Source organism: Dipteris shenzhenensis, chromosome 13 (assembly GCF_047967505.1).
Source record: "Dipteris shenzhenensis isolate YYH24624 ecotype China chromosome 13, Dip_SZ_1.0, whole genome shotgun sequence".
Classification (NCBI taxonomy): Eukaryota; Viridiplantae; Streptophyta; class Polypodiopsida; order Gleicheniales; family Dipteridaceae; genus Dipteris; species Dipteris shenzhenensis.
In genome coordinates, this window is record NC_141608.1 from 15902163 (window position 1) to 15928410 (window position 26248).

Here is a 26248-nt window from a genome sequence, read left to right on the forward strand (position 1 = left end):
ATGAACTGTAAATGAAAGAAACACAAAACATGTGTTGTTTGCACTGTGTGCGCGCGAGTGCACGTGCACACGTGTGTGTGTACTTGTGTAAATGAAGGCATAATTGGGTTGCAAAAGTTACCCCCTCACCCCCCCAAAAAACGATAGTAGTTTTGTATTAACATCTTGCCAAAAGGCTGAGTTACAACAGTTTGCAAAAAGGATGAAAGAAAAATTGTTGGTGAAGGACTGTTCCTGTAGAAGGAAGATGGAGAGAGGCAGAACTACTGGTGAAGGACTGTTCCTGTAGAAGGAAGATGGAGAGAGGCAGAACTACACCTCCACTCCCTCCACCCTGTGCCATGGGGCAAAGCATTGGCTGCCTGCCTGAGGCTGAAACTGCTGTTGCCCGAGGGCTGAACGGTGGACTGAACTGCTGTAGTGGCTGATCCCAAAGGAGGGGTTTGGGGCCTTTTATAGGCTGAGAACCACTCTAGGTCGGACTAATACACTGGTCAACGCGTTGACTTTTCAGTCAAAGCTCAATGTGTTGAGTTTTTTACCAAAAGAGTCTGCGTTAACAAAAAAGTCAACTCTGCAATTTTTCCCTGCATTGTCGTCTGCTAACCTCTGTAATGCTTGGTTGCTATACCTGCTGTACCTATGGGTTGCATTGCTGCAGAGCTGCCAACAAATGCAGCCATACCATGGGCTGTGGATGCCCATGACAGGCTGATGGAGATTCTCTTCGATGAAGTGGATATTGGACCATGGTGTGTCATTAAAAGGGGGGCTCAATACCCCACCTGTGAGCTCCAGGCCCCCAAATGAGGACTAACGTGTTTGACACCTGTACGGATATAGGTGAGAGAAAAGGAGGGTCGGGAGAGGGAAGGGCTGCCACCAGGGCTGAACAAAGAGCTGCCCACACAGATCCTGCTTGGTTTACTTTTTTGGTTAGCCAGTAAGACCACCCTGGTCAGCAGATAGGGCTGACTGTATGCCCTGGTTTAGGGCTGGCAGGAGGGCTGGTATATCCCAGCAAGGAGCCCCTTTTGAATGGGCAGATGAGGTGGGAATTTGTAAAGACCCACAGTCTGCAGTCGGTAGCAGACTCCCAGGTCCGCTGCCCCCCAGACTACCGTCGGCAGTCTCTGGTAGGGAGCACGTCTTGGGCACAGTTCACCCTTGTCTGTGGAGATCAGCCAATCCTGGGGTGGATCAGCCCCTATAAAAGGGCCCCTTAGGGGGGCAGAAAACAGTTCAGTCTGCAGCAATCCCTAAGCAGCCTAGGGCATTACATGGTGCAGATCTACAGCAGGTGGTGCAGCAGCATAAAGAGCCATTTTGGGTGCCTCAGCTTGCTGCTTTGATCTCCACATCTACTTATATATTTGTTGGCAGTACATCTCGGTGTTCAGTGGAAATTGTTACTTCCTATACCTAAGTTGGTATGGAATTTGAGCGGCCTCGACTAAGCACAAATTTAGCCAGAAGCCCACACCTAGGTAAGGGGCATGCATCCATGAGGTTTCGAATGAGTGATAATACACTTGTTCATGAAAGCAATCGCTTCCTCTTAAATTTCATTGAATCATGAAAGGAAAGCGAGCTTTCAAGACTTTGTAAAAAAGGAATTTGGTTCATTTCCAAGTCAACACTCCGTAGGTTGTAACCTATCTGACGTCTGGCATATAGCAAGTTGGTTGCAACAACCAACGGCATCGGCATACCGTTCATGGTTGACTCTCTATCCTCCTATCATATATGACTTCTTTACTTGACGTACCCTGGGCAGCACCCAACTTGTATAAACAAGGCAGGGGTGAGGACTCAACCATTCTCAATGAAGGCACGCAGCTTGCAGAGAAGAGACGATCCCTTTTACACCTGCCCCTACTTTGCGTTGTCATTTGACAGTTGGCTTAGCATGCGTTCTTGCTTTATTCTAGATAGACATCGACATTAACAATATTGGAAATGCAGTCGACATCTAAGAGAGTTTAAACATGTCATATTGTTCCTGGGCCACGTCGCGATCCCGACCGCATCAATCTTGAGCTAATAGCAATCTTCTATCAGTTACGACACAGAAATATAGTATCCTTCGACGTACGTAAATAAAGGCATTTGTTAACTGTGCGCAGTACTAAAGCATTGTTGGGTGTGTTTCCGAATAGCGAAACATGTCGTCAAAGACAATGTGGCTGCACGCCTTGCAATGCATCTAAAATTCCAGAGACACCCGTGATCTTCTTATCTTATATAATCATAAAAGCAATCGCAGATAGCGACGTGCAAGGCGGAAAATGTGCCACCCAACGTAGAAAACCATACCTGCTGAAAGAAGGTTGCAAAGGGAGACCGCCATCTGCAGAAAGAAGAAAGTAGAGCTCGTAAGCTCATCTATAAGAGTGTGATTCTCGCTCAACCTCAGCTTTGTGGATTATGCCAGAGATATCCCTAGACACCTCCTAACATGGAGCCTTGGAACTCGGGAGTATGGGCATAGGATAGGAATCTATTTGTCATCATTTCCTAGACCATTGTCCTGGGTTCACATCACACGGGAGCGATGTGACCCCAACCTTAGACCAATGGAGCTGGTGTGAACTCCATTGGCCTAAGTGTGTTTACAGACTAGAGCCGCCCATGCCCGCCCATCGTGCATTGAATGCATCTGGGCTGTGGGTTGGCCGTGGTGGACAGGGAATCTTGCACGTCCATGATCCATAGACGGTGCCTATGGTGCACAAGTCTATAAACACCCTAAGATTGGGTTCACATCGTTGTTGTGTCCAATCTTAGATTGGGTTCGAGCCATTAAGGTTAGGTGGTTAGTGGTGCCCAACTGGTCTAATGAGGTTGTTCGAGCTCGTCTTCAAAGCATTTTGTTGTACATGTCTTTTGTTGTGTACTAAGTAATATATGAGTAGACCACTTTCAATAATATTAAAAGATTGGGTTCACATCACCTCGAGGAGAAAATAGAATAAAAGGATGGCTCCGAGATGTGGTGGTTCACACCTCCCAGCCGTCATGACGTTGCTTATTTGTGTCACCAACTTGTGATTTGTGGAGGAGATGGAATGGGCCAATCATGTAGGGGTTGGAGGACCTTCATAAACTGGACACAAATCTTTTGTGTGTCTCTAGTTCCATCCCTCCTATTGGGCCAACTAGGATAGCAACCCTTTTGAAAGATGGCTGGCGAGTGGTGTAAACCTAGCCTTAAGCACATGGACGGGAGTCGCATGGATTTAGGATAGGAATCTATTTGTCATTATAACTAGACCAATGGCCTAAGGGGGACTTCCCACCCGTCTGCCTCGAAATGGGCAGACCCGATGACGCCCAATAAAAATGCACACACAAGAGGAAGGGTTTTCACACCTATCCACCCACCTTGCTTAAGAATATGAGGTGGAATCCTAGACATGGACAGACATGACGAAAAATTCGAGTGGCCTATATCTTGTGCCCAAGAGATAGTCTACCATGCATTATCCAATCACAAAAGTGCACCCAAGATTCAAGCCTGGGACCCATACCTAGCACTTTGACAACTCTACCAACTAGCCAAACTTGGAATTGGTGCACAATATGTCAACATTTATTATTTGATAAAGCATGTCCACCCCTTTGTGAAAGGAACTTGGATAGATGAGGCTTCTCACATTAAAAAACCTATGGGCAACTAGCGTGGGGACCTCACCCATCCGTGCAAAGGTGTGAAACCCCCCTAAGATAGCATGGGTTTAGGATAGGTATCTATTTGACATGGTAATACATCTTGCATTTGACTCAACTTCATGAAAATATAAAAACCTCAAGCGAAATGAAAATTTTTTGGTATGTTTGACCTAGGTTACTTTGCTACACAACTATGTGATAGATTTTCATCTACGAACCTTTTACTTATGTATGGTTGATTTCCACGAAAGCTATCTTCCCTTGAAGAACATGTATGGGAGAAATAGAATTTAGTTTCTTCCCAAGCTTGCTGATGCCCCTATCAATTGATTATATAGCATTGTGGTAACACTTCGACCTTAGAAGCTATAGCTTTACTTGGCATTTGCCGTATTACTAGCCTTTTCGAATCTTTTAAAAAAGCAATTTGCCCACACAATATAGTATGAGACCTCGTACTAAAACTAAAATCGATAGATTTACTTCAATGGTGAACATATCCTCCAAGTTTTGGCTTTGAATGCCAATTGATGCAAGTGTCTATAGCCTAGGCTATAAATAGGACTCAGATCTGTTGTTTTTAATGAGTTGCTCAGGCCAGCGATGGCACATGGACCTGCAACAGTCCCATTGCCATGCCTGGCCAATCCACCATACATGTTGTAAACCCTACGCAATACTCCTATCCAGGTACTTCTACTTTCTACTATGTCCTGACTCCTTGTCCTCCTCATTTGGGAGGCTCACAGTCAACATGGTTTTAAAGCAAGGAAAGTGTGTGAACTATGGAGACTAGACTGCCAAAGTGAAGGATGTCACCAAAGGATGTGCACGAAGGATTCATTTGGGCAATGTTTGTTAGCATAAAAAGATACAAAGTTATGGTAGCTACCCTTTTGACAAGGGACGTGCAAACCATTGTAAATGTGTTGGGTGGTACCCATTGTGAATGTTAGTTCGAAATCTTGTATATAAGGTTCTAGAGTCCTAGAAGTTAGGGTTTTTCTACAACATAAGAAACTTGTGTGTGTAGAGTGTAGCCAAAGTTGTTTGTATTCAAGTCAATTTGGTAAAGTAATAGAAACATGACTTTAAGTTATCAATTTTTGCAATATTTCGTTCTCTCTCTCTTTTCTTATCCACATCACTCTAAATTTGTTTACCCTACCCCCCACATTGCGCACATGTTTCACACCAATTCACATTCACTTGATAAGGGCAACACTCTATAGTTATTTAGAAAAGGCAATTGCCCCGCATACCCTCATGAATAAGGTCCACAAGAAACTGTTGAAACAGTGCCATCATCACCACAATTTGGCATTGATATTGCTTTGCACACTAGAGAAGCAAGTGGAGTGTAAAATATTTGACTTGTGGTGAATAATGGAGCCAATAGATGCAAGAACAAGATGACACCAAAGATACCAACAACAAAGAGAGTAGTGAGTCATTGGACTCAAAGCCGAGGCAAAGAGGCTCAAGATGGCTGATGAAGACGATGAATCCTTGACCAAGGTATGTGAGCAGGCTTATGAATCTACTAGTATCAATGCCAAGGAAGAAGGAAGTGACCAAGAGAGTCACCTCTAGCAAATTAGAGTGACTTTTGACAATGAAAGGGGAGCAAATCCTCATCGTCATACAAGGAAGAAGACCAAATCAAGAAGAGAAAGCAAAGATGGATAGAGAATAAGGTGGTAGAGACTTTGGAGATGGCAAACATGAAGACACCCTACCATTGAGTCAACTAGTGAGCCCATGCATCGAGGAGGACCAAAGATATGAATGTAGTTTCAAGGAAGAAGGGAGAGAATACCTTTCTCACATTCATAATTTCTTGAGGATAGTTACAATTTTGCAAGTCACTCATGAGGACTAATACTTGTTCTCCTTCCGTAGCACTTTTGCAATCAAAGCCATCAAATGGTAGGACTAGTGGCCTGATGCACTCTTTGCCACATGGTAGGAGTTGAATGTTGGGGTCTTGAAGAGGTTGTGACATGAATTTTAGCAAGAGAATTGTGTTATTGGAGCTCAATTACCTTAATACAATGAAAGGAAAGTCAATGTATGACTTCCTAGCATGAATAAGGGTGTTGCCCAATTAGCTTGACAATGCGCAAGACAAAACAATGTCGTGGGAGTGGTCTTGATCTAGGAGTAGAGCTACGTAACATGTAGATTATGTACCAAATGAGGACATATGATGAGTAGTGACATAGACAACAAAGAAGAATTGGTGGCCAAACAGGACATCAAAATAGAAAAGGAGGAAGTTAAGAAGCTTATAAAAGAGATGGGAATTTGAGGTAACACAAAAAAAATAGAGACCTAGTGCCACAAGTGCAAAACCAAAGGTCACACAATGAATGATTATCGATTGGGCATAGTTCAACATATGCAACTGTCCAAGACAGATGACCAAAGACTGTTGGTTCAATAAGAAAAGATGAATGGAAGACATCTACCAATTGGAGCAAGAGATGAGAAATCCTACCAAGATTAAAGATTGAAGAGCAATACCATGGCATGCTTCTTTTGTGGGAAGGAAGGGCACCAAAAAAGAAAATGTTGGCTATGGAAGAAGCAACCAAGATGACCCTGTATTAGCAGGACGAGGAAGAAAGGTGTTTGTGGTATGGTGACAATGGAGATGGATACCACAATGGAGTTGTTAGTGGTATGGTGACAATGGAGGTGGATTCCACAATCATCAAAAGATAACAAGGACCAGCCTAGACAAAACCAAAGAAGCCACGAGAGTAGTGATTTTGCTAGAAGGAAGACAACAACAAAGATCATCCATGATTTGAAACAAAAAGAGCCACTCATCAAAGTGGGAGTTCATCATTTTGAGGAACTAGAGGACGACTGATCAATGAAGTAGAACAAATGAATGATTGTGGGCAACAACCCTCGATCAAAGATGAAGTTTGGACAACTAATTGAACAAATGTAGATCAACTTAGTCTTGGAGAAGTTTTGCAAGTTGAATGTGATGATTTTGATCAGTAAAATGATGGATCTTTCTCCCCACTACACAAATTTTTTCAAAGTCTAGACATGGATCAATGGCTCATAGCCACACCCCTTGCATCAACAATCAAAGTGACCAAAATAGTAATTTAGGATGAAGAGGTACCTGTTATCGATGTCAAAAGTATAGAACCATATAATGAAGGGAGTGATGATCAATAGGGGCTTGGGTGTGAACATCATCTTAGACAAAGTCTAAATGATGGTAAATTTAAAGATCATTCAAAATTTGGATGGTAGATCAAAGGATGGTGGTGCTTGTGGGTGCGTTGAGGGACATATGAATCAAAATTAGTAGAGCATACTTCATGATTGTATTCACTCTAGTCAAGATTGAGAGAAATGAGAGTACCCAATGCTATTGGAACAACCATGGTTGAAGATGCCAAGGTGCTTCATGGTTGGGGATGTGAAGATAGTGGGAGAGAAGAAAGGAGTCTCACTTGCGGCTTTCTCACATACACAATGGGGGAATATACACAAAGATGGACGCTGAAAACAGTTTTCCTCTTCTTAGTTGTGAAAGCCAAAAAGAACTCTAGTACAAAGAAATAGAAGAACCCTATATGTGGGTCTCAAACTCAGTTAACTAAGGTGGCATACTAACTGAGCCACGAACTAGAGTAGTTACGAATAGCTGTCATTCAGCTATTATTCCTGGGCGGTGTACCAACCGCATCTGCAGCTAATAAGTCGGTGACATAAATGCACAACGGTTACCCTGGCATATCACGAGTGGAGCTTGATATCTCAACACTCCCCCTCGAGCTCCATCCCAATTCGTGCACACCAAGCAGGTCTTTGAACTTGCGCAGCTTCTTTGCTCAATGCCTTCGTGAATATGTCAGCTACCTGATCCTCTGTGCTGACATAAACTAGATCAATAAGACCTAGTAAAACCTTCTCCCGCACATAGTGATAATGCACCTCAATGTCCTTTGTTCTAGCATGATAGAATGGGTTATTTGCCAAGTGTATACTACTCGTGTTGTCACATAAATGACAACTGGCCCATCTGTAGACTGATGCATATCATAAAGTAGCTTATGCAACCAAGCTACCTCACATGTAGCCATTGCTGCACCCCTATACTCAACCTTTGTGCTCGACAAGGCAACTGTAGGCTGTTTCTTACTGCTCCAAGTGACTGCAACACTCCCAAAAGAGAACACATATCCACTAGTAGATCGTCTATCAGAAATACTACCAGCCCAATCAGCATCAGTGTATCCATGCCACTGTATCTGAACCCCAGCCTCATAAAATAGTCCATATTGCAATGTGGACTTCACATACCTGAGTATGTGTCTAGTCGCATCCAAATGCGGTTTCCTTGGAGCCTGCATAAACTGACTTACCAATCCAACATCATAGCTCAAATCTAGCCTGGTAATAGTCATATAAATCAAACTTCCTACTATGCATCTGTACATAGTAGGGTCTTCCAGAAGCTCACCTGCATCTGCGCTCAGTTTCACATTCTGCTCCAAAGGAACTGAAATAGGCTTACAGCCTGTCATCCCATATTTGGACAGCATGTCCAATCCATACTGCCTCTGCAAGAGCCGTATCCCACTTGCCCAAGATATAACGCAGCTCTCCCAAATCCTTCATCTCAAACTTTTGCTTCAATAGCATTTTCACATGAAGGATATCTTCATCACTATCACCTGTGATGATCAAATCATCAACATAAATGACAAGCACCATAATACCTTCCTCTGTTTTTCTTACATAAAGTGAGAAATCTGCCTTGGAAATCTGAAAGCCAATAGTGACAAGATACTATCCTATCTTGTCAGACCATGCTCTAGGTGCTTGCTTCAAGCCATACAAGGCTTTATTCAACCTGCAAACAAACTCAGGATGAAGAGCATGAACATAACCTGGTGGCTGCTCCATAAAGACCTCTTCTTGCAAATCACCATGCAAGAAGGCATTCTTTCCATCCATCTGATGTAAAGACCATCCCTTTGATGCAGCCATAGCAATGACTGCTTTTACAGTTGCCATCCTTGCAACCGGACTGAATGTTTCTTCATAATCAATGCCATATGTCTGTGCATACCCCTTGACAACTAATCTTGCCTTGTATCTGTTCACAGAACCATCGGCATTGTGCTTCACCTTATAAACCCACTTACAGCCAATGGCATTCTTGTCTTTAGGCAAAGGCACCAATTCCCATGTAGCATTTGCTTCCAAGGCATCAATTTCTTCATCCATGGCTTTCTCCCATTTTTCTTTTCCCATGGCTTGCTCAAAAGAAGTGGGTTCTGGTTCCTATATCACTTTGACCATATAGGCATAGTGAGTGGCTGTAAATCCATCATATTTCAGCCTATCCATAGGATACCTAGCTTTGGTAGACCTGCATAAAATAGGCTCACTTCCAGGTGCTCTCAAAACATCCCTGGTCTTCCTTACTCCAGGTGTAACTACAGAAGGAATACCCCAATTCATCATCAATGTTCTGTTCTAAGCCACTGGATTCACCATCCACATAAGAGTGACTTGCATTCACATCAAACATGGGCTGATCTACCTTCTCTTTTCCTTTTCGTGATACCTGCATACCACTATCTACATTGCTTTGAGGAGATTCTCCTCATCTCAATCTAGTTGTCCATGGCGAAGTATGTGAACCATTGCTAGAGGACAATGCAGGCCCACTAATATTTTATGATTGCTGCTGTGAATTCTGTGCAGCATTACCATTTTGTGCATCAACATCATCAATCACATTTAGTGGTTTATACCAGGTGCCCATCTCATCAAAAACAACATCTCTGCTCACTGTAAACTTACGAGTAGAAGGGTTATAGCATCTATACCCTTTTTGCTACAGAGAATAACCAATAAAGATGCACTTCTCAGCTTTTGGATCGAACTTGGACCTCAACTCATCTAGCACATGAACATAGGCAATGCAACAAAAAATTTTCAAATGAGAAATATCTGGTTTCCTACTAGTATACATCTCCTCTGGCATCATGCCATGTATTGCTATAGTGGGAGTCCTGTTCATTATGTAAACTGCTGTAGCAACTGCTTCAGCCCAATAATAATCTGGTAGGTCTTTTTCATTTAGCATGGCCTGAGATACCTCTCCAATATGCCTGTTTTTCTTTTCTGCGAGTCCATTTTGCTGTGGGATATGACTGCATGAATATTGCTTCTTTATGCCATGCTCTTGCAGGAACCTTGCAAACTCATTTGAGAGGTACTCTCCCCCTCCATCTGACCTTAGGTATTTTATTTGCAGGCCTGTTTCTTTTTCAACCATAGCTTTAAAAGCTTTGAAATGCCCAAACACTTCACTTTTCTTTTGGGTGCGAAACACATTTGATAGTAGAGGTACTAAACCAACCTCAACTATGCCAAGTTGGTAAAGGGAAAAGCAGACCAACTGATAAAAGCAAAATTCATCCACAAAGTCAACCAAAATGATTGGTTTATCCAATTGTTATTATGCCAAATAATCATGGCAAATTGTGAGTCTACACTGTTATAGAATGTTGAATAAGCAGACCATCAAAGTCTGGAATGGAGTAAGGAATGAAGTAAAACATTCCAGGTTTCGCAAGAAATGGAAATCAAGGCACCAACTTCCTAATCCAAATTGGAATGCTAAATTCAATGTGCATGTTGATGGATTGAGGATGGTGGTTGGATCCATCTTGGCTTAGCCTCAAGGGAACTTGCATTTCCTAATCTACTACATGAGTCAAATATTCTCATCACTAGAGATGAACTATTCAATGAGTGGGAAGCCCTAGAGATGGTGTACAGTGTACACAAATTTTGGCACTACCTCTTGGTAAACCCATTTGTCTTCTATGTGGATAATCAAACGTGACTATACTTGATCAACAAGATAGCCATGAAGCATTGTTTGATTTGCATTAGGGGAGAATTGGGGTATCAAAAGGACCTCATAAGGAATGGATTAGGGAATGCTCAGTGGGCTAATGCAAGGGGCTTGGAGGGTCCCAAGGAGGCCTAACCATCCCAACCTAGGTGGGTTAAGCCCACAATTGAGCCCACCTCTCCCCCCATCAATGAGGGGAGGGGGCCACTTTTTGATATTTTAATTTTAAAATTTTGAATCTCCCTCCCTCCCCCTCTCCCTCTCCCTCTCCCTCTCTCCCTCCCCCCCCCCTCTCTCCCTCCCCCTCCCTCTTCTCTCTCCACGTCCCTCCCTCCTCCCCCCCCTCCTCCTCCTCCCTCTCCCTCTCCCTCCCTTCCCCTCCCTCCCTCCTCCTCTTCCCTCCTCCTTCTTGCTCCTCCTCCTCCCTCCTACGTCTCCCCTCCTCCTACTCCTTCTGGCTCCTCCTCCTTCCTCCTACAGCAACTCGTTCCCTCCCTTCTGCACTTGTTGCCCTACTCTCCTCTTCCTCTTCCTCTTTCCTGGACTTGCTTCTCCTTCTCCCTCTTGCTTGCTACTCCCTCCCTCTCACTGATCCCTCTTTGCCAGCTTCTCCTTTTCCTGCTCTCCCCTACCTTTCAGCTTGTAGCAGTGATACTTCGAAGTACTCATGGCACCATTTGAGGACATATCCAACAACTACCATGTGAACACAAGTGGAGGCTGAATATGCAAGCACCCATTATTTGAGATTTAGGGGAACTCCCCAAAGTGTGATCCATAGTCTTCTATTGCAAGGGAAGAAGCATCTTTACCTTTGGGTGGATGGAACCTTGTATCCTTTAGACCCTACCACTCAAAAGAGTCAATCCTTTTCATACAGTGCATGATGTTGTTCGGTTTGTTGAAGACAAACATGCTGGATTTCTCAGTTATTGCAATCGATTGAACCATTCTTAGACATTGGTTCTACTAGCAAGCGAGGTGTAGAGAGCCCAAACAGAAGAACTAGAACATTTGGGAAATATTACTATTGTGGAAATGCATAGGAGTATGCAAGATCTCCAATTGCAAAACAAGGAATTGAATGACAAAGCCTGTGAAATGGACTTGGAGTGACAGGAATTGGAAGAATCAATCCATAAGCTTACCAAAAGCAAACAAGATTTGGAAAGGTCTATCTATCGCCAAGTTTAATGTGTTGTGGAGAAGAAACGAGAGAAGTTGATAGAACGAGTACAAAAGTTTAAGGGAACACCTTTGGAATTGAAGGAGAGGAAAAGACAATTGCAATCTATGGATGAATACAACGTATGGGGGTGATATTGCATGAAGCAATGCACTACATGGAATGTTCAAATGGTTTTATAGATGTCTAGAGGCCAGGACTCTCAAGCGCACGATAAGGTAGAGGTCTCAAGTCTCACAAAAGTGGTTCAACATGTGAAGAAGACAAGGAGATGTGTTGCTTGGAAGTCCTCCACAAAGAGTCAAGGGGTTGCCCCTTTGGTTGGGAGGCGCTGGATCCTAAGAGAACCCCAAATGTGAAATTTTCATGAATAAAGTTAACACTATTTTGAGTCAATTGCAGATTCCAAAATTCACAAATTTGTTTGGAAATTGCAGAGTTGCATGTGCATGTGTGACATGGCAGGGCAGAGGGGTGGGTGGGTGGGTGGGGGGGGAGGGTGGTGAAGATCTAACATTAGCGACCGAGTGACAAAAGAAGGGGGGTGCACTCAAAAAACCCTAATTTAACAGTGCCTATAAATAAAGACCCTAAAGTGTTTTAAAAAGACTATATAAAGCATTTCAAAACCCTAAAATCCCTCATTTCTATGGCACAAGTTAAACAAACTGCTAGCCCCATTAGATGCCATTTAGAATCTACCTGCTCTCCTCCTCACAACTCCATGGCCTTTGAACACACTCCGAGTCCCAATGGCCAACACAGCAATGACCAGTAGGGATTTGAAGGCAATTGTCACATCATTAAGAGTGACAAAATATGAAGAGGGGAGAGGAGAAGAGTGGAGATGAGGAGAGAGGGCACAACTAGAGAACACACCACAAATGACTAACTGTACACAAGATTTAGTTGAAAATGTAGAATATATACAAACCCATTTAGGGTTAGGATTAGGGGATCTAACCCTTTCCTTTATAGCACTCTATTGGGTTAGTGCTATGCACATATGATCACATGATGGTGCTATGCACACATGATCACATGATGTTGAGCATGAACTCTCAACACCTTCCCTCAAGATCAACATCATGAAGTAGGACTTCCCTCAAAATGATGATTCTGGGGAATTAAAGAAGGACTGAACATTACATTCCATCTTACCCCTTTAATGGGAATGTCCTTCCTCTGCATCAAACCAAGAGCTAGTCGGTGTTTCTCGAATAGCTCTTTACTGAGTGGTTTGGTAAAGATGTCTGCAACATTTTCTTTGCTATCACAATGCTACAGTGTGATGCCACCAAGTAATAATGTTTCTTTGATGAAGTGCTCTCTGACATCAATGTGCTTTGTCTTGGAGTGATATATTGGATTCTTGGCCAATGCTTGAGCCAATTGATTATCACAGTATATTGTTGTTGGCTTTGACTCATCAAAGTAATCTGTTTTTGACAATAGTCTTCTGAGCCATATAGCCTCACATGCACCTGTAGTGAGTGCTCTATATTTTGATTTAGTCGAAGACAAAGAAACAATTGGCTGTTTGTTTGACAACCATGATATAGCACCTTGACCAAGGAAAAATGCATATCCCTACATCGATTCTCTTGGTCTCATGATCTCCGGCATACTCATTGCCCACAGTATCCATGCAACCGTGGATGAGTTCCTCTGTATTCTATCCCAAATTGTCTTGTATCTCTGATGTATCTCAGGACTCTTTTGGCTACATTCCAGTGAGACTGTTTTGGATTTGCCATAAACTGTGCTAGTGAGCTTACTGCATAAAAAATATCTGGCCGAGTGATAGTCAGATATGTAAGAGATCCGATGAGTTGCTTGTAGTATCTGTCATTGACTGTAGGATTTTTTGAATCTTTAGTAAGTTTCAAACTCTGTTCCATGGGAGTGGCTACAATCTTGCAATTTGCCATATGAAACTTCTTCAAGAGACTTTCAACATACTTGAGCTGACTCATGAATGTGCTATCTGAATCTCTCCAAAACTCAATTCCAAGACAATAGTGCATAAGTCCAAGATCTTTCATGTCAAACTCTGTAGATAAGTCTTATTTTAGTTTTCTGATGAAGCTACCCTTGCTTCCTGTCACAATCAGATCATCTACGTACAAAAGTGCAATAGTGATGTCTTCCCCTTGAACTTTGTAGTAGAGAGTATGATCTACATTGGATTTCATGTATCCCAAATCAGAAAAATACTTGTCAATGCTGTTGTACCAACTTTTGGGTGCTTGCTTTAAGCCATCGAGACTCTTCTTGAGATGGCAAACCTTATTCTCCTTTCCTGGCTCAACATAACCTGCTGGTTGTTGCATGTAGACTTCCTCATTTAGGTAACCATTGAGAAATGCATTCTTTACATCGAGCTAGTACACATTCCATCTACTAAATGTTGCTAGTGATATCAAGAACCATATGGAATCCATCTTTGGTACTAGAGCATAAGTCTCATCACAATCTTGACCATATTGATGTGCAAATCCTTTCGCAACTAGTCTGGCTTTGTATCTTTGAATCCTTCCATGTGGATTGTACTTCACTTTGTATACCCATTTGTTTGCTATGGCCTCTTTCTTGGTGGAAGGTCGCATAATTCCCAAGTATTATTCTTATACAAGGCATCCATTTCTTCATTCATAGTAGTTTGCCATTCTAGCTTGTCTACTACATCTTTGAAGTACACTGGCTCTTCTGTGGCCATGATGGTAGTCATAAGAGCATAGTTGGTGGTTTCGACCTGATATGCTTTGCCTTTCTGAGCATATGTCAATCTGGCTGGTGGTCTGCTTTCCCTAGTAGACCATCTGAGATACTATGGCTCTGCTTGAGGTGTTTCTGGCAATTCTTGCTCTTCTTCATCAACCTATTCTGTAGATGACTGTGAAGTTGATGCTTCTATCTCCTATGTGTTTGAGGTTTTCCATTTTGATTCCTCATCAAAGATTACATCTCTAGAGATAATGACCTTACAGTTGATGGGATCATACAACTTGTATGCTTTGCTTTCTACATTGTAGCCAACCAACCATGATGCATTTGTGTGACTTCAGATCCAATTTCCTGCAATGATCATCATGTATGTGGGCATATGCTATGCAACCAAATATTCGGAGATGCCCAATGTGTGGCTTATGTCTTTTGAATGCTTCATAAGGAGTCATACCTTGTATCGGTTTGGTAGGAAGCCGATTAAGCAAGTACTTTGCAGTGGCTATTGCTTCTTCCCAATACTGATTCAAAAAATACTTCTCACTAAGCATTGCTCTAGCACTGTCTGCTAAAGTCCCATTCTTCCTTTTAACACTTGCATTCTGCTAAGGAGTATATGCACAAGTGAATTGTCTTCGTATGCCATGATGTTTGCAAAAGTTCATGAATGCAAAAGACATGTATTCACCTCCTCTGTCTAATCTCATGATTTTGATCTTTTTGCCTGTCTTGTTTTGTACCATGGCTTTGAATTCTTGAAATCTGGAAAACACTTCAGATTTCTCTTTTAGAAAGTAGACCCAACAATATCTACTTTAGTCATTGATGAAAGTCAAGTAGTAAAGTGAACCATTGATGCTACGGGTCTGGGCATAACCCCATAGAGGGTTACCAAAAAGCAATTAAGAAAAACTGAGTAGAGCTATTACACCGAGCATTAGAAGGCAAGTAGACCATCCAAATCATTCATTTATTGTATTGGGGAAAGAATATTGTAACCAACATCAAATACAACTTAAAACATGAAAGGACTAGAAGTGTGGTGTAGGGAAAGTTGCTGCTCATCTCTGTAAACTCTGAGCATCCTATTTCTCATTATAGGCACCTCTAAAGATCCATTACCTCTCACATGGATGAACAAAATCTGTCTATATATGTATCTGTTTCTTATTTACAACAAATAAAAGGAGCATAAGAAGCTTCAATTTTTGGATCATATGAGCATAGAAATAAACTTTTATTTTGGCTTTTGCATGACACTGTACTGTACTTCAAAGCCACACACATTTTTCATGAATAATATGAGGATAAAAGAGTTTCACAGTCTCCATAATCATGGCACCTTACATTTAAGGAAATGGGATAAGCCATTAGAGAAAGCCTTTAGTAATAGCAAGGAAGCCATGCAAAGAATTAAGCCAGGCAGCAGTGATGCCAAATTAGTTCTCAAACAATCAATTCCCATCAGTCCACTTTCACGTACTTGCTTTATGTAGTGGAGCATATTTCATAATGCATCCAGTATTTTAATGGAAAAAAAGCTCATGCATAGTAGAGTGAAATACCAAAGGTAGTGAAGCTACTCCAAACCAAAAGATCTTCATTATTTCCATGTATATGAAAATCATAGCCCATCGACCTTGCACTTACAAAAAGTGTCCATGACATGTTTATGCAATAGATACTGAAGAAATATAGAGATGGCTCTTTCATCTACTCCACACTTGTTTGGCTCTACTTACTTTCAAATGTTTGTAAAGACTAAAGGTATTGATATACCAAACCCACAAATCCTTGTTATTGTATGTGCAAAACATTACCAAAATTGAGACAGGGATCTCTTTTCATCTCCTATACATTGCTACCATTCTCCATACACTCTACACATGTCAGGATTTTGCCACCTCCTTGTGCACCTACTCCATGCATGCAAGGTTTCTAACACTGGATAAGGCATGAAACAACTCCACATTTGTAAGTGCAGCCTGATGCATGAATTGACGGACTTCTGCAATGAGGCCGAGCACTGAAATGAATATGAAGTATATGTGTTTGCAGGGCATGTATGCATTATTTTTTGCATCATGTTGTGCGAAGTCCAAACAACGTGGAAGCTCCGCAATTGTCACAACATAACTAACCTTCTTAGCTATTGAGCCTAGAGTCTGAGCCTGGAGGCTGCACGTGAAACACATGCGACACATCTGGAACAATGATATCCTCTTTCAAAACCTTGCCACTTTCTATCATTGCCTTTGCAATCCTTTCTTTGAATTCCTTAATTTTGATCTTTATCTCACAATCTTTCCATCACGATGACATGGACGTGCATGGCTTATTGTGTTGCCTTGTTGCACTAGATCACCTTGCCCAACATCCTCAAGGACAGAGCTTGCTTTTATCAATTCAGCTCTCTCTTCAATACTTAGAGAGGTTCCCTTAGCAACCTTCCACACACCAGGTGAATCCCCTGGCACACCTTGAATAGATCGATCCACATCCCAAGTATGGGTCACCGTTGTATTGCAAAACCAGATAAATTGCTATGTGATTCCATTTAGATGTTATCTTCTACCTTTGAAGCATGGTGCAGGCACTCCATGATCAACCCCTCTACCCTATGCATTAATCAACACCCCACACCTCCTTCGCATATCTTTCATGTACCCAATGGATCAGTTCTCCGTATTGCCTAATTGGCAACATGCACATCTGTCTCTTTACAAATTGGTTGACCTAAATGGCTTGCTTTATTTGGCTTTCCTCTTTTACCAAGCACTCTATTTGTTGTCACTGTGATGTATTCGGGACGATGACTATCTAGTTCATGCTCCTCAGTAGGTAATCCTGAACCCCTCTTTCTTCTTGTTGTCAAGGGTTCAGTCATGGGTCTCTTCAACTCTGGAGAGTTCAATCCAGCCTCTTCTAGCTCAACCTCTATCAAATCCACAAGCTTATTTTGTTGTGCTCTACTTGAACTACCCTCAGAAACTCGTCTTCACAAAACGTCCAAATCTGGTCTAGTCACGGAGTGTTTTCCTAACATGTATGCATGATAATGGGCACTTTGTAAAGCACTCATTGCAAGATCTGAAACTGAAGCTTCGTATAGAGACACATATTTTTGCAATCGATGACCCACTCTAATGCTAGAGTGCTTGTTCTCAGATAGATTCACTCTAGGAACAAATCCAACATTTTCATGTTGTTTGAGAACATGCCTCCCCATTGACTAACACGAATGTCCCAAAAGGCCATCCACACTTGGAGGACAGTCAATTCACCTTCCTTCACATGGGTAGGAGACCAAAACTTTCTAATCCTATTTTTCCATTCATCTGTTGTGGCATCTATGGTTGCATTTCTCCAACTTCGGCATAATGATTTGTGTTCCTCTTAAAACTGGGAGGTAATGCAATGTCTTGTGTGATCAACCATACTCATTTCCCAATGGAAAATATAAGTTCTCTCCTTTCCCCTTATTCTATTTTTGGCCCTCCATTGTATAGAGTCCTTACAGCCAACCAATTTGAACCAGCACTATCTGCCATAAACCCTCAAAAGTTTGGTTTCTCAAATCCATTTTGCAACATTTCTCATTTAACATGTGCCAAAATTGCACTGTGCATCTGTGTTTTGTACTTTAAACTCACATGTAGCAATGGTCAATAGCTCATGTATGTAGGGGTCATATACATGAGCAACCATAGTGGTCCACCCTTTAACACGTTGTATGTGATCAAAATGCACCCACATTTGACCAAGATTTCCCCCAGGCCTCATTCTATTAACAAGATCTACCCTAGAGGCAAGGCCTATAGAGGACATTTTAAAAATATGAGGTTGACTCTTATCTTGTAGTTGGCCAGGAAACAATATACTTTGCAGGAAAGGATAAGTACATCTCTTCTTCAAGGCTGGGATTGCATCCAAGCCTCCATCACCAATGGAAGAATTCTTTCTTGCACACTAAATAGATCTTTGAAGGCGCCTCCAATGGCACAAAGGGGTTATTGTTTCTAGCATTTCATTAAGCCTTGTCTCAGTTAATTCTTCATGCTTAGTGTCTTCATCAACAAGCAACGTATCCATCAATATATCTCTTGTAACTGTCATCTCAATGTTCTTACAAGATGCATTTGGAGACACCTTAGCATGCATCAAAACCATGTCCTCTACCTGTTGTCTTTTTTGCCTTGAGATCCCTTGTTCCACAGGGTGGTTGTGCATACCCATATGAATTGCACATCTGGTAACTCTTTCACGGTCATGTGGGACACAATAGTACATGATTGCAGCACATGGTTCTACACACTCTAGTGACTCACCACAGTGCTTGCAAACTAATGTTCCTATCTCCTTGTTGAGTGGCCCTATAGAGGGTGTCTTCTTTAGCTTGCCTTTCCACCGTGTTTCATTTACTAAACCAGTGCGCTCATTGTAAGCACAATCCACATTATAACACCTCAAGTAACCTCCACATCTGCTAAATCTTACAACACCTCTAAAAAACTCTCGTGTACTTGTCGTATACATTGTCCAAATATGCCCATCACACCTCTGATCCATTCCTTTCATAGGAGAGCCTGAACTTATTGGTGGTAGCTCAGATAAAACATATCCATCATATCTCGCTGGAAGTTCTTGCACGACATGCATCGATTGCGCACTTGAAAAGGTGACATGCAAAGAGCTAGACAATGGAAGCCTTTGCAACATTGTAAGTACACTCACCTCTTCAATAGAAGTTGATGATGCATTTGACAATATTTTTCTTATGACCACCATGAAATGTTGATGGGTTCGGCCATCCAATCTGAAGCCTTTCTCTCCCCCTTCCAAATCCACCAAAGGTTGACAAATAGCAACATCTTCAATTCCAATCTGTTGATGTACTTGAATCTCTTAATCTCCAATGGCAAAATGGTCCTTAATGTCTATTAATGCAACCTCACAAAACTCAGTATCATATCTAATAGCAAGTGTTTGAGATTGCAGATATTTCAGTAGAATAGTTTGAGGTGCCATTCTATTGTCTTGGATAGAAGAACATAAGTGCAAAGCCAGTAGAAGGTGATGAGAAGGGGAGGCCTGGGAGAATTGCAAAGCTAGTAGAAGGTGACAAGAAATGGAGAGCTTTGAGAATTGCAAAGCTACTAGTAGAAGGTGATGAGAAGTGGAGAAAGATGACAAGAATGAATACGTGTGTCAATCTTGAATTTACAATTTTAAATTGATATTATTATTGTATTGCAAAGGTTTCAATATGATAAAATCTACCAATTATCATTGGTGGATACAAATTTATTATGTGAACTTGTACATGATGCGCTATATTTATGAGCAGGAGAACAGTCCAAAACAATGGACCAATAGATGGTGCACATTGCCAGATATGTATTAATTGTGTGAATCTCTACCCATCACTTTGGAGGTAGCCCACCACTCCTTTTCTTCATGCCACTTACCACCCATGCAATGAGTTGCCAATTGATGATGTCGATATTGAAGCCCAAGAGTGTGAACAACTAACTTCATGCTAACTATCCTTCATGTTAACTTCTAACATCATGCTAACTTCTAACTATCCATCAATAGAACTATGGTCTTGTAACTATTTATCAATAGAACCATGATCTTCTAACTTCACGCTAACTTCTAACTTCATTATAACTATCATGCTAACGATCTAACTATGCCTAACCGAGTGTTCTGCCTAACTCGAAGAACTGAGCGTTCTACTTAACTGAGCGTTCTGCGAAGTGGTTGCCATCTTCAGAAGACTTGGCATAGTTTTCGATCTGACGCTCCATCTGATGTCAGTTTTCATGAAAATCTGATGCTCCAAACTCAATGAAAACTGATGCTCAATGAAGCGGCTTACTCTAGAAAACTGACACTAAAAATCTGTAAGTTCCATCTTCCCCATCTTGGCTTTGCTTCTGCTTTGCTTCAAACTTCCTTTGCTCCATCTTAGCTCTTGACGCCAAGAATCTTGATGCTCACCAATCCTGACTCCAAGAATCCTTATGCTCACCAGCATTCTTCTCCCCTTCCCCCTCCTCCTTCTCATCAGGCACCTTATCCTTTTTCCTTTCATCCGCATTTTCCTTGCTTCCTTGCATGAATATTCTGAAGCACATCATAGACGGAAGACAGATTGCACGATTTTCTATCTTTGGAGAATGTGGCCGAACGGGCCTCCTTTGGCCTTTTCAAATCTTCATATGTTTTTGCTGCTTTTGGCTGCTTCGTATGTTTCTTCTGCTATTGGCAATTTGCTGCACTTGAAGAATCTCATTAGCCGAGAAGATCGAGAGCTGAGTTCTTGAGACTAGACAGATGAGCAGGTTCGTAAAGCAAGTCCGCTCCAACCCGAAGTTAGGAATTGAATGATATCAGCAGAGCTGAGATCCAAGGTAGTTTCAAAACGCAAGCTCAACAGTAATTGGAAGGCGTTGTGCAATTGTAGAGACATATTCATTTGCTTGGGAGAGGTGACGGTATGTTAGACTTGCCAGCTCCATGTTGTTGCGATGATGAATAGCCAGACAGCTTTAGCTCGCATGAACCCCAAATGGGTGATAAGCCTATTTGAATTAGACGTCTGCTCGGCTTCAATGACTAATTAGCAAACATTATGAGCGTGGCGAGCATGGTGAGGCGTTTGCTAGAATGGGAGAGGAAGGAGGGAGAGACGTTCGTCCTCGTCCTCCTCTGTTGGTTACGCCAAAAAGCGTGCACTTGGGAGATGAGGAGATCTAATCAAAGCTAACAGGCTTTCGAGCAACAATCATCAAAACCAAGCTCTACACTGGCATCTCTTTCCTTATCGTCCTCCCTAACAAAGATCTCGCTTCTCTCAATGACACCATTACAGCCATGTCGTGGGTGCAGCAGAACGTGGCCTCCTTTCTCCATCATCAGCATGATCGTAGGTACCAACACCACGCTCATGTCGCAGGTTCTTTCAGCCATGAAAAACATTTACACAGAAGCAGATGGTTGTCTCCACCACACATTCCTTCTCACCTCCTCCTATCCCCCCTCCTCTGGCGCCTTCAATGCGACCATTGCTGCAACCTACATGCAGCCCCTCTTAGCTTTCCTCTCGCAAACAATCAAGGCTGTAGAAACTTCCTTGGTCGCTACTGAATCCTAATGCTCGCTCGCTCACTCCTGCCTATTCGCTCGTTCGCTCGCTCACTCCTACTACATCCAAGCCTCCAGCCAAAAAGCCTCTAGACTCCAACCTCCCTTTCATGGCTTGAGCACTGAGTATTAATATGCGCTGCCAAACTATATTATAAAAGCTAAGATGAGTGCCTTCTCTACAAGCTCTTTGTCCATGGAACCTACATGGATCTTCACCCTTTCATGGCTTGAGCACCGCCTATTAATACGCAGCGCAAAACTCGTATCATAGTAAGCTGAAATGACTCCCTTGCATGCAAGCCCTATGTCCTCGATAAGACGAAGTAGTTTATGCTTGAATTATCACTTCCTCTTAGTTTGAATTATCACTTCCTCTTTAATTAAATCACTGTTTGAATTACCACTTCCTCACAAAACATAGAGCTTTCTAATCAAATCGTCATCTCCAACTCAACTAGAGCAGTGGAGATAAAATCTAGTACCATAACAAGTTTGGAATGAAGGCCTTTCAGGCAATCTCGAAATGCATTTTTTTCATTGGTAGAGCATGCGTATTAATACGCGGTGGGAAACCTTTTAAATCTTGCTTTTTTAAAAATGTTATACTATTGTCTCATGCTACAAATATTTTATAGTTTGCCTTTTTTCAATTCTCCATTGAGGTGATTTGTTGGCAAGAATGATGTGTTTTAGGCAGTGATTTGTTGGCTAGAGCATAGCGTATTAATGTGCAGTTCCAAACATTGTGACAATTCCAGATTTGCGCTTAAGGAAGGCAAGATTTCAGAGGTCATTAAACAAGGCAATTTGCAAGTTTTAGCTTAGCATATTAATACGCTGTGCAAAAGGTTGTTCCTAGTGCAAATTTAGAAGAGCATAGCAGTGTTGTGCTCATGCATACGCTTGGAGCCATTTTTTGAGGCTCAAGCAAAAAGGTGATTTCTGGTCTGCCTTGATATAACAAATGCTTGAAAAATAATGGATTGATTGTTATTTCATCATGGATTGCTTTTTGTTGTAGGTGGATTTCAGTCTTGGAATCATGGTCAAGAAGACGGTTTTAAAACTTTGGAGGAGGACGTGGTAACCTTAGAGGCAAGGGGAGACAAAGAGGTTATGGTGGATGGCAGAGAGGCCAAAATGCAAATAGCAATGTTGAATGCTACTATTGTGGTAAAATGGGTCATATGGCTAAAGACTGCTACAAAAAGTAGAATGACATCATGAATGGAAAATTGCAGCAAGGCAATTATGCATCCTCTAGTAGAGAGAGTGATGACATAAATGAGCATTTGTTTATGGTGCAACACATGACCAATTCTATGACAAGTGCAGAAGAAAGCAATGATGTCTGGTATGTTGACTCAGGTGTGTCAAACCACATGACAAGTCATGCAAAACAGATGCAAGATGCAAGGAAAATGGAAAGACCAGGATTTGTGGAGACTGGTGATGATACTGCACATCCTATTGTGCAGATTGGTAAAATTCCTTTGTCTATGCAGGATAGGAAAAAGAAATGCCTGTCTGATGTATTTCATGTCCCGAATATCACCAAGAACCTGGTTTCTGTTGGTTAAATGGTTGAGCAGGGCTTGTAGGTCAGATTTAATCCTCATGGATGCTTTGTTGAAGATATGAAAAATAAAGGTCGCTTGATAGCAAAAGGGAAGAAGAAGGGTAAGATGTTTACATTGGATGTGGACATGCTTGAATTGAGTGTAGCAATGTTTGCACATGGGACCAGTGTAGTTGCAGATATTGATATCTGGCATAAACGCATTGGTCATGTTAATGTACAATGACTTGAATTAATGCAGGCCCAAAATATTATTGCAGGATTGCCTAAGTTCAAGATTGCAGAAATGCATAAGGTATGTGAAGCCTGTCAATTTGGAAAACAGGCAAGGAAACCATTTCCTAGATATGTTCAAGAGAGTAAGAGGCCAATGGAATTAATGCACTCTAATGTGTGGACTACTAAAGCTGCATCTATTGGAGGTTGTCATTATTTTGTCACTTTTATTGATGACTACAGTAGAAAAGTTTGGGTGTATTTTATGAAAAAGAAAAGTGAAGTGTTTGGGCATTTCAAAGCTTTTAAAGCTATGGTCGAGAAAGAAATAGGCTTGCAAATAAAATTCCTAAGGTCAGATGGAGGGGAAGAGTACCTCTCAAATGAGTTTGCAAGGTTCTTGTAGGAGCATGGCATAAAGCAACAATATTCATGCAGTCACACCCCACAACAAAATGGACTTGCAGAAAGGAAAAATAGGCATATAAGAGAGGTATCTCATGCCATGCTCAATGAAAAAGACCTGCTAGATTATTATTGGGCTAAAGCAGTTGCTACAGTAGTTGACATAATGAACAGGACTCCCACTACAACAATACATGGCATGACACTAAAGGAGAGGTATACTGGTAGGAAACAAGATATTTCTCATTTGAAAGTTTTTGGTTGCATTGCCTATATTCATGTGCCAGATGAGTTGCGATCCAAGTTGGATCCAAAAGCTGAGAAGTGCATCTTTATTGGTTATTCTCTGTAGCAGAAAGGATATAGATACTATAACCCTTCTACTCATAAGTTTACAATGAGCAGAGATGTTGTTTTTGATGAGATGAGTAGCAAGTATAAACCAGTAACTGTGATTGATGATGTAGATGAACAAAATGGTAATGCTACATAGAGTTCACAGTAGTAATCACAAAATATTAGTGGACATGTAGTGTCCTCTAGCAATGGTTCATATACTTCGCCATGGAGAGGCAGATTGAGATCAGGAGAATCTCCTCAAAGCAATGCAGATAGTGATATGCAAGTATTACAAACGGGAAAAGAGAAAGTAGATCAGCGCATGGTTGATGTGAATGCAGGTCACTCTTATGTGGATGGTGAATCCAATGGCTCAGAACAGAGCCTTGATGATGAGTTGGGTATTCCTTCTGTTGTTGTTACACCTGGAGTGAGGAAGACAAGGGATGTTTTGAGAGCACCTAGTAGTGAGCCTATTTTGCCAGGTCTACTAGAGTTAAGTATCCTGTGGATAGGCTAAAATATGATGGATTTACAGCCATTCACTATGCCTATATGGTCAAAGTGATACATGAACCAGAACCCACTTCTTTTGAGCAAGCCATGGGAAAAGAAAAATGGGAGAAAGCCATGGATGAAGAAATGGATGCCTTGGAAGCAAATGCTACATGGGAATTGGTGCCTTTGCTTAAAGACAAGAATGCAATTGGCTGCAAGTGGGTCTATAAGGTGAAGCACAATGCAGATGGTTCTGTGAGCAGATACAAGGCAAGATTAGTTGTCAAGGGGTATGCATAGACATATGGCATTAATTATGAAGAAAGATTCAGTCCGATTGTAAGGATGGCAACCGTAAGAGCAATCATTGCTATGGCTACATCAAAGGGATGGTCTTTGCATCAGATGGATGTAAAGAATGCCTTCTTGCATAGTGATTTACAAGAAGAGGTCTATATGGAGCAACCACCAGGTTATGTGCATGCTGTTCACGTCTTGAGTTTGTTTACAGGTTGAAGAAAGCCTTGTATGGCTTGAAGCAAGCACACAGAGCATGGTCTGACAAGATAGGACAGTATCTTGTCACTATTGGCTTTTAGATTTCCATGGCAGATTTCTCACTTTATGTGAGAAATACAGAGAAAGGTATTATGCTGCTTGTCATTTATGTTGATGATTTGATCATCATAGGTGATAGTGATGAAGATATCCTTCATGTGAAAATGCTATTGAAGTAGAAGTTTGAGATGAAGGATTTGGGAGAGCTACGTTACTTCTTGGGCATTGAGGTGATTAGATCCACAAGTGGGATATGGCTCTTGCAGAGGCAGTATGGATTGGACATGCTATCCAAATATGGGATGACAGGTTGTTAGCCTATTTTAGTTCCTTTGGAGTAGAATGTGAAGCTGAGCATAGATGTAGGTGAGCTTCTAGAAGACCCTACTATGTAGAGACGCATAGTAGGAAGTTTGATTTATATGACTATTACTAGGCTAGATTTGAGCTATGCTGTTAGGTTGGTAAGTCAGTTTATGCAGGCTCCAAGGAAACCGCATTTGGATGCGGCTAGACGCATACTGAGGTATGTGAAGTCCAGATTGCAGTATGGACTATTTTATGAGACTGGGGTTCAAATACAGTTGCATGGATACACTGATGCTGACTGGGCTAGTAATATCTCTGATAGACGATCTACCAATGGATATGTGTTTTCTTTGGGAGTGCTACAGTCACTTGGAGTAGTAAGAAATAGCATATAGTTGCCTTGTTGAGCACAGAGGTTGAGTACAGGGGTGTAGCAATGGCTGCATGTGAGGTAGCTTGGTTGCATAAGCTACTTTATGATATGCATCAGTCTATAGATGGGCCAGTTGTCATTTATTGTGACAACATGAGCAGCATACACTTGGCAAATAACCCAGTCTATCATGCTAGAACAAAGCATATTGAGGTGTATTATCACAATGTGCAGGAGAAGGTTCTAGTAGGTCTTATTGATCTAGTTTATGTTAGCACAGAGGATCAGGTAGCTAACATATTCACAAAGGCATTGGGTGCA

At 41.7% G+C, this 26248-nt stretch overlaps 1 protein-coding gene across 6 annotated transcripts in view; it reads right to left on the reverse strand.

Moving 5' to 3' along the window:
* The window catches only part of LOC147895085 (uncharacterized), a 163196-nt gene extending 160710 nt beyond the window's left edge, over nucleotides 1-2486 (reverse strand). For 5 of the 6 annotated variants that reach the window (XM_087383901.1, XM_087383899.1, XM_087383898.1 and 2 more), the window contains exon 1: nucleotides 2317-2486. In XM_087383901.1, coding sequence (XP_087240027.1) covers nucleotides 2317-2385 — 69 coding nt within the window. In that variant the 5' untranslated portion in view covers nucleotides 2386-2486. Of the gene's footprint in view, nucleotides 1-2095; nucleotides 2200-2316 lie in introns of those variants that run through there. The other variant, XM_087383900.1, reaches the window with a different exon arrangement.
* Between the last annotated feature and the right edge of the window lie 23762 nt (nucleotides 2487-26248).